General features: G+C 38.4%; 1 protein-coding gene across 1 annotated transcript in view; it reads right to left on the bottom strand.

The window, feature by feature from the left end:
• Positions 1-491: 491 nt before the first annotated feature.
• Positions 492-14,424, bottom strand: part of Il23r (interleukin 23 receptor) — an 87,412-nt gene continuing 73,479 nt past the window's right edge. Inside the window, exons 8-11 of the mRNA XM_032907244.1 lie at positions 11,326-11,412; positions 8,570-8,672; positions 3,004-3,094; positions 492-1,131 (exon numbers count right to left, since the gene is read on the bottom strand). Coding sequence (XP_032763135.1) covers positions 493-1,131; positions 3,004-3,094; positions 8,570-8,672; positions 11,326-11,412 — 920 coding nt within the window. The 3' untranslated portion in view covers position 492. The remainder of the gene's footprint in view (positions 1,132-3,003; positions 3,095-8,569; positions 8,673-11,325; positions 11,413-14,424) is intronic.

Genomic DNA, 14,424 nt, shown 5'->3' on the forward strand with positions numbered 1-14,424 from the left:
GAATTTTAAATATTAGATGAAAATTAAAATTGTTTCTGCCTTTGCAAGGAAATACTCATGTTTTGATTTTTAAAGACCCATTTTCTACATTTATTTCACTACTATGTATTCTGCAATATTTGTCCTTTGTACAAACTGAGCTGCTGTGTACAATTTAATGACAGAAGTAGGAAAGAAATAGTTCTGGTGGTTCCCCCCTTTAATCCTAGCACTTGGGGAGAAGAGGCAGGAAAATCAGGAGCTCAGCCATCCTCAACTACACAGTGAGTCAAGTTGGGCTACGTGAGCTCCTGTCTTAAGTGGGAATATTGAAATGAAAACAAACAAATGAGTAAACAAGGGAACAAGCACCTCATTGTTTTTGTTTTATTTTGTTTTGCTAGTGAGAAGAACTCCTTCCTGGAGTCATGGCAGTGTAATTACACTTTTCTTGAGCGAAGTATTGGCTTGCAGTTGAAAGGCAGCTTCTCACATTGACTTTGATGGCATAGTCTACTTTTGCAAGAGTGGAATCCCACTGAAATGGCTTTCCAAAACGTTCTGTGGAAAGTAAGAGTTAATAGACGGCAAGTCTTCACTCCCGATTGCCAAACAGGAGACAAATTCATCAGGCAGTAGAGTCTGCGCTGGGATAGTTTCCCTGGGTGAGTCACTTTGCAAAATCATGCTGGTTTCCTCCTGTCTTGAGTTTTGTATGTCAAGAGAATTGAATTCTCCTTGATTTAAAACGAGACTCAATTCATCAAGAATTAGTGTTTTGCTTAGTGAAGTCATACTTGAAGCAGAAAATGTGAAGTTGGGATATGTTTTCAATCTGGCAAAGTGGTCACCTGTGGCCTCAAGGGATGTAGGGTCTCTTTCATCTCTATTAATGAAATGGTTTCCCTCAGGGGGTACATTTGAAACCTGGGGTTTGTATCCAGTGTTGAGATCAGGAATATACACAACAGAAGAACTGGTAGACAGTGTTGTTAGTGGACAGTCTCTTGTCTCAAGGAATCCTGTGAGCCTGTCCTTTTTGTAATCTGTGGGTTTGTGTTCCAGGGGACAGATTTCACTTATCTCTGTGAGGATAGGATCCACATACAGGGCCTGCTCGCTGGCATTTTCATTCTCAAATACACTTTTTTCCTAGGGGGGAAAACATTACTTCATTTTACAGTCACAACAACACTCCCCCCCTCAAAAAAAAATAAAACCCCAAAAACCATTTAAAAGAATTGAATGATTGAGTTGGGGCTGAAACTTTCTTTTTCCAACTTTCCTTTCCTTTTATCTTAGTGCTTATCTCCTTGCTGATTTCCTCCTTCTATCTTTTTGGTTTCTTCTAAATCTTTATGTCGGTCTCCCAAAGAGAGAACTAAGAATAATCAGTGGCTTAAGTATATTTCTTGGTTAAAACCTTTTAAGTCTTAAATTTTTATTTCTTTATTTTTATTTTATCTTGCAAATCCTTTGTTCAGAAGATGTGAATTTATTTAGGCTAAATTGATTCGTGAGTGTTTTGACTAGTTTTATGTCAATTTGGTACAAGCCAGTCTTTTTGGAAGAGGGTTGAGACGGTGTAGCCGCAGATTGACCTGTGGGCAAGACTGTGGTACATTTATTTTTGATTGATGATTGATGTGGGAGGGACTAGACCATTGTAGGCAGTGCCACCCCTGAGCTGGTGGTCCTGGGTGCTCTAAGACAGCACACACTGAATATGTAATGAAAAGCAAGCCAGTAAGCAGCACTCCTCCGTGGCTTTGGCATCAGTTCTTGCCTCTATATTTTGTCCTCCCTTCCCTGGGTGATAGATGGCAAGCTGTAAGATGAACTCTTTCCTTCCAAGTTGCTTTTAGTCATGGTGTTTATTCACAGCAATAGACCATGGGCTCACCTGACTTTAAGCAGAGCCACATGTATTTGCTTTATAAATAGGTATGGTCTGCTTAAGCTAAAATCAAAATATAACTCAAATACAAAATTGTGAGATTTTTAGTTACGATAGGTGGTAGAGTACTTTAATTGACAAACTGATAGAATAGATGTTAATTATAAATCATGCTTTATAATTTACATAGTTGTTATGGTTATGTTCAATCTATCTGGAAAAAAAGAACCTTTTAATTGGACAAAAGGGGGGGAGATGCTGTGGGCTGCCTCAGTGCTGTTTGTATTTTGATGTTAATTCTGCTTCATCAAGAGGGGCTGACTGCCCCTGATGAGAAGTAGATCACATACTGAGGTGATCTCACTCAGCCTTCTCTCCATTCTAAATGAAGGCTAAAACCAATGATTGGGCAATGGAAGGGAAAGGTGGGTCTGGAGGTCTCGGGGGGGGGGCAGGGAGAGAGAGAAAGAGAGAGAGAAAGAGAGAGAGAAATAAATATAAATATAATAACTGGATTGTGTGTTTTTTATACAGGCTTATTGGGATAAGAAGTTACCAGAACAGTACCCTCTGTACTTGAGTTCACGTCATCCGTCTGCCTAGAATATTCTTTCTCTTGAGATAATCCTCATCTTCCCATATTTTCTCTCTGCTTTGTAGCTGTCAAAGCTTCTTCCAACCCCCAGCATCCCTAGGCTATCCTGTGAACTCCTCTTTTCCTGGAAAAATTATATATATATATATATATATATATAAATAAATATATAATTTATTTATAGATTTATTATGTATATATGAAGTTTTGCCTGCATATATCTATTATGTATGTATACAGTACAGTTGAGGTCAGAAAAGGGCACTGAATCCTCCTGAATTGGAGTTATGGATGGTTGTGGGCCACCACGTCAGTTCTAGGAATTGAACTTGGGTCCTCAGCAAGAGCAACAGGTACTCTTACCCACTGTGCTGCCTCTCTAGCTCCTGCTTATTTGTTTGACAAAGTCTTATTATATAGCTCAGGCCTTGAAATCACCATCCTGCTGCCTCAGCCTTCCCTATTCTAGTTTTACTGGCATACCCCATCACACTGGACACCAATCAGTTTCTGTTTGGTGCTGTTTGATTACCTGTAATAATTTTGCAATATTACTATTTTCCATATTAGGAATATCTTCATAAAGCCACTTTGGGATCATCAGTAAGACTTTTCTTTTAATTCTAGAAAACAAAAAAATTTATTAGAAGCAGCTCCTTCCTTCCTTCCTTCCTTCCTTCCTTCCTTCCTTCCTTCCTTCCTTCCTTCCTTTCTTCCTTCCTTTTCTTCATTCCTTTTTCCCTCCCTCCCTGTCTTCCTCTCCTCCTCCTCTCCTCTCCTCTCCTCTCCTCTCCTCTCCTCTCCTCTCCTCTCCTCTCTCTCCTCTCTCTCTCTCTCTCTCTCTCTCTCTCTCTCTCTTCTTTCTTTTTCTTTTGGTTTTCTTGAGACAGAGTTTCACTGTGTAGCCCTGGCTGTCCTTGCTATGCAGACCAAGCTGGCCTTGAACTCAGAGAACCCCTGTCTGTGCCTCCTGAGTGTTGGGATTAAAGGCAAAACCATCACACTTTCTCAGAACATTTCTTTAAAATTGGTGCAGGCAATCATAGGCGATGAACAGAGCTAAATGGAGTACAACTTAACCTCATGAAGCAAAAGTTCCATCTGTTTTTAATAATCATTCAGTGAGAAGCCGACTTGATGTCTTGTGAAATGTTCTTCTCGGTGCTATCTTCGTGTATAAGAGCACCTTCTACCTTGACTGTGCAAACTCATTTGTGCAAACAGGTTGTACCTGGGATGCAGACAAGACCACTCCAATCTGAGGTATGTTTTTACACGTGAAGAGACAGTGAAAAACAAGTAAGACCTGTTTTTGTTTTAATAGGTTCTCTAAACACATTTATTAAATAACAACCAAAATGGCCAAGTGAACTTTGCAAATCCTTTGACCTTGATTGACACTAGGGAAAAATAATTTCTTTACATATATTTATACAATTTTTATGACTCAATTCTAAAAATTAATTGACATTCTTCCTATGTTTATAATTAGATCAAGGTAGGGCTCAATGCTACTGGGATGTTTTCACATAGCATGCTGATGTAATGTACAGGCATTTTTACATATATATTTTAAACATGTATCTACTCTTAGTGTCATTATATTTATGTGATGATGCAATATTCAGAAAATATCCTCCATTGTAAAAGACTGGAACTTTTGCTGGATCTCACATCCAGAGTTAATAATAAACCTCTAGATCACCTATGATTTAGGACTACTAGCCTACTGTGTACTCAGTTTGTTTAATCTGCCTTTAAGAGAACAATGTAACAGTTGACTGCTTGCCTGGGATTTCCCATGTAATCAACATTTACAACCTAAGCGAACGCATGACTATAATCTTAAATTATGTTCCATTCCCCTGACCCAGACAATGGATGTGTTTCATTTGCTGAAACCAGGAAATACAGAAGTTGAAAGACACTTACTAAATCTATATAAAGGTTGAAAGCAGCCATGTATGAATATCAGTTGATAAATAATGGTATTTGTTTTCTGAGTCAGTTGGAATCAGTTGGAGCCAGGGACTTAGTCTCTTACATAAGTGTTAGTGATTTCTGTAAAGCATCCCACTCCTTCTCATGTGATGCTTTCTGTGCTGCTCAATAAATAAAGAGTGAAGCCCTTTGTGAAGGAGAGACACAGCATTCATAGACAGATACACAAAGGGATAAACACACGCGCACGTGCACGCACGCACACACACACACACACACACACTCACACACACACACACACAAACAGACACATGGACAGATAGAGCCACAAGACAGCCTTCAGGCAGGTATAGGTTCATACTCATACAATAGACAGATAAGGTTCAAAGGTAGAGGGAGTATGAAGTAGAGATTCAAGTCTGGACTTGTTCCTTCTTGGTTAAATGACTCCAAGGGAAGTGCTTTTAGTTCTTTCCTCAATGGGACACTGATGCATTGTGGGTAACAGTCTTATTCTCTAATGTGTATAATCTGTACATATTTAAAATGTGATTTTTACCTCCATTTTAGTTCTGACTCTAATATCAGGCTTTTATCAGTAATGTTTAATTGCATTAAATGACAGTACCTGCATTTTGTTAAATACTTATATTAGAACTATTTCCTCTTTCTATTTTAAATGTGAGTGTTTATTTTCATATATATATGTGTGTATATATATGTACATAATGTGTCTGTGTGTGTGTGTGTGTGTGTGTGTGTGTGTGTGTGTGTGTGTATGTGGATCTATAGATATGTGAAAGTCTGAGGACAACCTTGGGTGTCATTTCTTAGGTTCTATCTACTTTATTTTTAAAGACATGGTCTATCATTGACCTGGAACTTGACAAGTGAGCCTCACAGATTGGCCTGTTTCTGTTTTCTTAACACTGGGATTATAAATAAGTAACAACCCTCCTATAGCTTTTGTTAACTTTTGTTCTAGCTCTCAAACTTAAGTTCTCTTGCCTGCAAAGCAAGTGCTTTACTGAAAGACCATCTCCCCATACCCCTTTATATCTTCTTAAAATTAGAACTTATACAATTAAATTATCCATGAAGTGTTCTATTTTCTCATGTATTATTGCTAACTAAAAATTTTTGGGTTACATTAATTATAGTAATGAAATGGTTATTATTTAAAATTTCAAAATATATAGAATATCTTTGGGTGATAAGTACTGACATTTTAATAGACATTATTTGAACATTAAGACATTTCAAGAGTCTTTGTAGATAATTACATTTTAATACATCCCAAGCAAAATCACAAGCAAGTTTGTCCAGTTTGAAAAGCTACTAGGGTTATGCTTACTAATATATAATTTAAAATTTGAAATATTGCTTAAGTTCTGTGGGAAAAGCCTATATACATATTAGGTTGATACAATTTATAGACTAGCTTGCTTAAAATAGTTCTTCTTCATTTTGATTTTACATTTTGATAAAAAAATTATCTCATGTAACTAGTGAAGACAAAACAAGCAAGCAAGCAAGAAAAGAAAAGAAACTGGTTTCCAATTTCTGGTTGGCCACATATATAGTCTAAGTCAGAAACCAGTGAATATTCTTGTGCATCCAAATCTTTGTATAATTATATGTACTAGAAAACTGCAACATTAAACAACTTTAGTCTACTGAGATATTAGAAATATCAAATGTATCTGGTAACATTTAGAAAGGCAAAGGCCTTTCCTTTTTCATATCATTTTGAACAATTAAGCATAGACTTTTACTAATACCATACTGGGAGAAGTTGCTTGAAAATAGATAGCTCTTTTCCCAAGACAACACAGGCTATTACTACTGATTTTTAGTTGCTGTTGTGGTTTGAATAAAAATGGCCCCCCATAGCCCCGTAGGGAGAGGCATTATAAGGATGTGTGACTTTGTTGGAATAAGTGTAGATTTGTTGGAGGAGGTGTGTTACTAGGGTGTGGGCTTTGAGGTCCAGAAACTCCAGCCTGGACACTGTGTCACTGTACACGTCCTGCGGATCCAGATATAGAACATTCATCTACCTGTCTAGCACCACGTCTGCTGGCGTGCCTCCCTCCATATTTCCCACCATGATGATAATGGGCTAAACATCTGAACTGTCAGCCAGCCCTAGTTAAATGTTTTCCTTTATAAGAGTGGCCATGGTCATGGTATCTCTTCACAGAAATAAAACCCTAACCAAGATAGTTGCCCACCAAAGCTAGATGGTAAGACATTATTTCTGAAGGCACCTTACACTTTGATTGCAGAACATAGAGAAATCAAGTTGGGACTGCCTTGGGAAATTCCTCTCCCAACTTCCTCTCTATTGGCCAGAGTTCATAGTGCTGGAAGGGGTTATATCGGCCACCGAAGGAGAAGAGTCATCTGTGGTTTTACTCAGTGGTAATGTCATATGCAACAATATTAAAATGCCATGCAAGACATATCCACTGGTGTAAAAGTGCCAGAAGTATTACTGGGGTGTAATCAACCACTTTCTGATTGGATTTGAATCTCTTCCTCCAGGAGGAAATTCAGAGCAGAACTGTAAACTGGTCAAAAGCTCATGTCTGGGGAAGGAATAGACTCAAATAAGGAAGAGATGTGCTACTGTCATTTTGCTAACTAATCATGTTGTCAAATTGTCTTCTAGATATTTGTTTATACCCATAGTATCCTCAACCTTGGTCAGAGAGAAGCTTCTTTTGCAGCAAGCAGTGGTCAATGCAATGACTTATAACTAGTCAGAATCCTGAGAAGTAAGTAACTATTTACCTGTTTGGACCATCTGTAACACCCTCAACTTGCAAGGCTCAAGAAAGGATGACAGAAGAAGGAACAGAAAGAATGTAAGGGCTCGAGGATAGAAGTGTGTGAAATACTGTCTTCAGAGCACAGCAGGGTTGTAGCACTCATAAACTCATACTGTACAGTGGTTGCCTGCATGAGACCTGTACAAGATTTAATCAGAAAGTATCCCAGTATGTATATGGGAAGGGCACATGATTCCCATCCCTAGCTACTTGCAGGTGATGGCTACTGGGCTTGAGGGATCATTTTTCTTTAAGGATGTAGACTTTGGTAAGTTGGCCATGGGTTAGTAAATAAGCCTACATCTATGCACATGCAAGCAACCCCAATTAAACTAAGTGGGGTGCAAAATGGGAGAATAAGAGAAGGGAATGGAGGAGGGAATACGCTCAAAATACACTGTAGACTTGTGTGAATTGTTAAAATAGTTTTAAAATAGAAGGGGCTTAGGGGGTGGGGATTTAGCTCAGTGGTAGAGCGCTTGCCCAGGAAGCGCAAGGCCCTGGGTTCGGTCCCCAGCTCTGAAAAAAAGAACCAAAAAAAAAAAAAAAAAGAGGGGGCCTTGAGGCTAGACTCATAAACATCAACACAGTTGGTAACGTAGTGACAAACCAGGAAAGGGAATAACATCTGAAATGTAAACAAAGAAATATATCCAATAAAAACCCAAACAAACCCCACTTGTCTTCACACTGATTCAGCTGTTTTGTTTGGATTGAGGTTAAGGCCGGCTGTGATCACTGGGAAGAATTCAGGCACTGTGGATAATACCTAGGTACAGTGTTAGTGCTGTGCAGGAAGAAGAGAACATGGAAGTTGATATCTACTGTCTCTTTAATGAGTGTTTGAGGACCTTGGGTGGAGGAGTCAATCTTTTATTCTAAGCCTTGTTTAGTTCATCTGTAATACGGGACACATAGCTTTTCTGATGAAACCATTTTGAGGATTAACTGAATGAAATGTGTAAAGAGTTTGACAAGGGTAGGTATTTATTAAATATCTGTCCTTTCGCTTTCCATTTTTAGGGCTGGTGAGATGGCTCAGCTGGTAAAGGTCTCGCAGCACAAACCCAATGATCTGAGTTTAATTCCTGAAACTCACATAAAGGTAGGAAGAGAGAACCAAGTCCACAAAGCTGTCCTCTGATTTCCATGTGTACCCTGTGACACATGCATTCTCCTAGTCACACATTATACATATACAATAATTTCTCTTTTTCAAATAAAGATGTTAAAGCTTTTTAAAAAATAACTAATGGAATTGACTATGTTTTGATAGTACACATGTATGGCCTAAACCAGGAACCAGAAACTATAGAAACCTACCCTATTCGAAGTGATCTGTTAAATATCCCAATCAGAGAAAAAATCGGCAGCAAGATGGCCAAGAAGACCATTCCCGACAAAAGTCCAATGTCTTGACTATTATCTAAAAAGAAAAGTAATTTTAACTGGGCATTAGTGTCTGTGTGATGACCACGTCAATGCTCTCTCTTTACTATGTTTAAAGTGACAGTCACTGATCTCAAAGGAAGGGGAAGCAGACTCAACCTTCACCTAGGACTACAAAGTGATTTCCTTTCCAGATTGCCTGACTGTATACCCCAGGAAACCATCTTCTGTGTGAGGAAATTGGACCACATCCATCTGAGGTCAGTGGGTTTCTAGACATGCATCTTCAGCAAATGTGGTCAACTCACACAGACATAGTCTGTGTTAGTATGTGTCATGATAAACCTCATTTGATTTGTCTGACAGCTGAGAATTCCCAACTGCTGGGACAATGTCTAAGGCTGGCCAAAGGCACAACTGTGATCAATTTTTGCAAGCTTTCTGTGAGGCAAAATTTATCTGTGTCTTCTTAGCATTCTTCAAAATGAAACTTTACCTATGAGAAAGCAGTAATAGTACTTAGAACAATATATGCTTTAAGAAAGAAATCAAAATTACCACATCTTGCACCCTTTAAAAAAAACACCTTTTTTACATTTTGAAGTTGAATTACTCTTTAGGTCTCTTAGTACAGCTTATCCAACATGCATTATTCATAGGCCCATCACATTTTCTCCCCAACACAGGGAGTTTTCCATCCAGAAGATATTTTAGATGTGACTTATCAGTCTGGAACTTGTTGTGGGGCCATGCTGAATAGCTGCTACCTTTCCTTTCTTCTTCAACCCCTACCTCCCTTTCCCACTTCTTTTAAAAATAGCACTGGGGAGCTACTGGCCTCACACTAGTCACTTCTCTGCTCCATTCACTTGGGTGTCTTCGGGCTGTTCTTTCTCATCTTTAAATTCAACTGCCAGACAGGACTGTGAACTTTAGTTTGCTTCAAATTCTCAGACTAGGGAATTTATATTTTTCCTAGGAGTTATATTATTGAACTTTCTAGGCAACTAATGAGGTTACAAGCTGCTGCACACACCCTTGAGCATTAGAGCATAGAATTAGAGAAAGGACCATCAAGAAACATGGTGCCTGGAGAAATGGTACAAGGAGATAAGAGGGACCAGGAGCCAAAATGAACTCTGCCATTCATCAGCTCAATGACCTTGGTGAATAATTATAAACTTTTGAGATTCACATTTTATTTTTCATAAGACACAGCACTGTCTGTCTAATGGAGCAGCCATGAATCTCCAGCCTCCAAAATTTCCATAGAAATTTCAACGTGATTGTCTACAATTAGGAATCTGTATGGAGAAGTTTTTTTCCTGCTTCATTTTGCTGTTTTGTTAATAGTTTTTCTCACCTATCTAGAGTAGAGACTTCATGAAAACAAAGGTTTTGTTTTTCTCCCCACCTCCTTCCTTCTTTCCTTCTTTTCTTCCTTTTTTTCTTACCTTTCCTCCTCCTTCCCTTCCTCTTTCCCCTCTCCATGCCCCCTTCTTTGACAAGGTCTCATGTGACCCAGCCTGGCTTCCAACCTGCTCTATATCTTAGGTTTTGAACTATTGTTCTTTCTGCTTCCACCTCCTCCTTGCATAGGATAGTAGGCATACACCACTATGTCCAGCTTTGTCCATTTGTTTCATGTTAATTTCTCATTACTCAGAACAGTACTTAGTACATAGTTATTTAACACACATTTGTTGGACAAACTAGAAAAAGTGCAATATCAATATGACCTGAAATTTTTCTTATTTAAGACCTGTTAGATTTTTGTGCCATGAAGTAAATAGTTTACTAGTGAAATAGTCAGGCTTCAAGTTTTCCTATGTCAAATTTCAATTTAGGGTTATATTTGCCCATTGTAAAGTTTTATCTAACATTTTTACATGCCTAAAACATTTAGATGTGACCATAAATTAAAAAAAAACACATCAAGCCATACTAGCAAACAAAATGGGAGCTGGTTCATCTAAGGGAAAGAGCACAGACTTGTGTACATAAAAGAATAGGGCTGAGTGTGGTGTCTCATGCCCATAATGCCTCAGCATTGGGAAGCTGAGGCAGGAGGCTTGCTGGGAGTTTTAGGACATTTTGGAACTGAGCTATAATGTGACACCCTGTCTAAAAAAACAAAACAAAAGACAAAGAAATTAAGGGAAATCGAAAGAGTAATATTTGCATTATTTCTAACAGCTTTGTACATTTAACTATTTTTTAACTTTCTTGAATTTCAGCTTTCCCACCTATAAAATAGATTCATGGCATTTATGTCAACAGGTTACTCTTGAGATTGACAGATGATGTATATACAATCCTAGCACCTGGTGGGGAGGTGGCATATTTTTATAAAGATATTTTTGAGACTTGAGACCCAGAGTCTACTGAAATGGCAACATAACCACTTCACTACCACAGCAGACAGGCACCTCTGAACTATTGCGTGCATTCAGTGTAAGCACATTTTGAAACTAATCAAGAATTTTCCCATAGAAAGTAGTTTGCTGTTGTTTTTCTAAGAAATGCTGATGCATTCGTTTTGGTGTGGAAGTTATCTGCTGAGAAGCTGAGGAGGCCTTAGTGAATATACATGTGTACATGTATATATATGTATATATATATGCATATATATATGCACGTGTGTGTGTGTGTGTGTATGTGTGTGTGTGTGTGTATGTATGTGTATTTACCTGAAGTAGGATGTCCTTTGAAGATTGTAGCAGTGAGCATCTCAATCTTCTGAGGTTCGTGGGGTGGTTTTGATGTAACCTGGGAAGCTTAAAACAAAAAAGATGGTCAGCATTTTAGGTCTTAGCATTTGGATGGTTCACTTTCCTGAGATGTCTTCTCTTGTTTGGAAGTGATTGATAGGTTCAGAGGGTGAAATAAAGCAAGGTCTCAAATGTGTACATTTTCTTATTTCCTTTTCAGTGACTACATCTCAAAGGAGGAACTTCTGCATGGATAGTTAAAAAACTACATCAGGCTTTAAAATACCAGTGTGGTTAGCAATTTCTCCTGGTTTCTAGACAACAAATACCAAGACAGATACCAGGATAAAAATTCCACCCTGCCACAAAAATGCACAACAACTTGTCCCTGCTTGGATTCTTCAAATTGGTGATGCTAAGAAGCCTAAACTTCTTTGATGGTTTAAGTTGTGTCACCTCTGCCTTTGGACAGGCTCTGGCTTGGCTGCACTAAGATGAACTTTTAAGAGCGGATATTTCGAGGTTGTAATACAGAGGTGAGACGTAGCTAAGAATTCCTTTGTTCTACTTTCCTGCTCCTGTGGCTCTTGGCCAGTCCTGTCCAGCCAGTACACTTTCAGGGCCCCAGTAATGAAAGCTTCAGAATTGGGTGAGGTAAGAAGGCTTGGCAGCTAATTTACTTTAAGCCTGAATTCAGAAGCGTTCCAGAGCAAGCTTGCCCATCTCCTGCTTCCTAATAATCGAGAGCAGCCAAAGGTGACTTCATGGACGCAACCCTCGACCTTGGCAGAAGATAGCTCTGAAGGAGGATCTAAGTTCAGCATCCCTCCGACTCCAGCTGTCCAGCCATTCCTGTGTCACTTTTTAAACTCACCTTCTGAAAAAGTGACTTACACCACTTGAGATATTACTGTTGTCAAGTCGCCAAAAGGCTTATTAGATAAAGTGCAATTCGTGGGACATTTGTTTAAAAACGGACAACATGTAATCAAAGAAAAGATTCCTATTTAGACCTTTAGAGTTTTTGAAAAAGCTATCTTTATGCTGGCAACTTAAGGGCAGTTTTCTGTAAACTATGGGCTAAACTAGAAGAGGAAAGCATCAGGAAACTGTAAGGTCTGCCTTGTGTTTGACAGAAAGAGGAAAGCGTTTCTCGTGAGTTATGGCAATAAGAAATTGTTTGGAGCTTTTCAATATTTGCTAAGTTTCTTCTGCACCATAGCAAGTGATTCTACTAAATTCTAAGTTGGGGAAGGTTATGCAGTCATGGCCAGCAGCCAGGTTTGCTCATGTAGAAGAGCAATGATAATTCTCACAACACAAGAAGAACTTGCAGCTACATGCTTTCAGAATTTTAAAAGCAGAAATACAACATTAAAATGCAGCATGATTTTCTCTTTGGCAAAGGCAGAGGTTTACAACATATGTTGATATTATTTTTACTTTTACTTTTATTATTTGAAAACTATCATTGTTATTTAAAAATAATAAATTGTACTTTTTATTACAAGATAATATAATTTTTTGTATAAACTACAGTTGATTTGGCAATGAAAACTTCACTGGGTTGTTAACTTCTATCATATGAAAATAACTATATTTCACATTTATTAGCCTTAATGAGTAGATATAATTTCCCTTTAGAGTCTGTTATCATAGCTTCAAATCAATGAGTTACACGCTTTTTAATTAAACTAGTCATTTAAAAGAGGTGCTTAATTATGAGAGGGTAATTTTACAAAGAATTAGATATCTGAGCAAAATAACTTATGAACAGAACTATCAGAGAAGAAATCAAGTCTATGACAAAATATTTTTTAGCAAAGGACTGAAATGAAGCCACACATTCTCCATGTTATACTGCCACCAAGTGGCTAGTTAGTTTCTTTATAAGTCATACTTAAATTTCTTATTTTAAAAGCAAAAGTTATGATGAAGGAATTGTAACAGGAAAAAGAAGCGTGAGATAAAAATAACCCAACTCTATCCTCTTAATTCACCAGATATTAGTATTTTGTAGTACTTTTAGGTATTCTAACATATGAAAGCACTCACAAATAGAATGCCACACGGATAGACTCTTTCACGGGTGTAAAATATTGTTTATGACAGGTTTAACCACTACGTCATTAGCTGGCATGCTGTAAAACCTCATGGTATTTCTGTTATTTCCTTATTACCTGTGGGATTCTGCTAATAGCTGGACAATTCTGTCCTGCAGTAGAGTGTTACACTGTATGACTAGCATATTTTCACAGGATATATTTGAGGATATTCAGAAACCCAAATAATTTCTAATTTGGAAAGATTTTTTTGACATAGTTTACATATACTGACATTGAAAGTAAGAGTGATCCTCCTAGAAGACAATGTGTCTGGAAACAAGCTAGACCGTTTTCAATAAGAACAGTTATCCTGGGGCAAAAAGCAGAGCATACTCTTTAGCCCAACAGCTACCAGGCTAAATTAACCAAATCTACTCCAAAGGACTGGTTTTGGAAAAAATGTATTCTATTTGTTTCTTAGGGTTGGTGCCAAATGATCTCCCTAGCTCTTCACTCTATGTCCACCTCTGGCAAACTGTCATCACCGTGAAGCAACCGTTCAGTACCTTCCAGCGTGTTTCGGGTGACACAGTAGATCTCATGTGCCCTCTGCTGAACCTCACAGTCATGCTAAACCTTCATCCTAACTAAGCATGTCGTTTACTGAATGGTTGAGATAAGACTTAGACATGGTGACTAACTTGCACGTCAGCCACATGGCAGTTGAAGAGTGGAACTTCTCACCTAGTTTTTAGATTGACTTTGTACCTGTCACTAGTCTCATGAGTTTCACTCTCGCATCAGGACAGTTCAGGGTGGTGGCCCGGGCAGCAGTCTGAACCCAAAAGAGAGCATTGCTTCTCTGGGGACAAGTCACAGTGTATCAGCACTGCCTGGCCTCACGGGGCTCTCCATCACAGCACAGTGTGTATTATGGAGCTAAAGCACTGAGCACTGATTCTTTCCATCTTCAGCCGACCGGTTATTTTCTCCAGATAGTTTTCTTGATCATTCACTAAAAACACTAATTGTG

This window comes from Rattus rattus, chromosome 6, assembly GCF_011064425.1.
Source record: "Rattus rattus isolate New Zealand chromosome 6, Rrattus_CSIRO_v1, whole genome shotgun sequence".
NCBI lineage: Eukaryota > Metazoa > Chordata > Mammalia > Rodentia > Muridae > Rattus > Rattus rattus.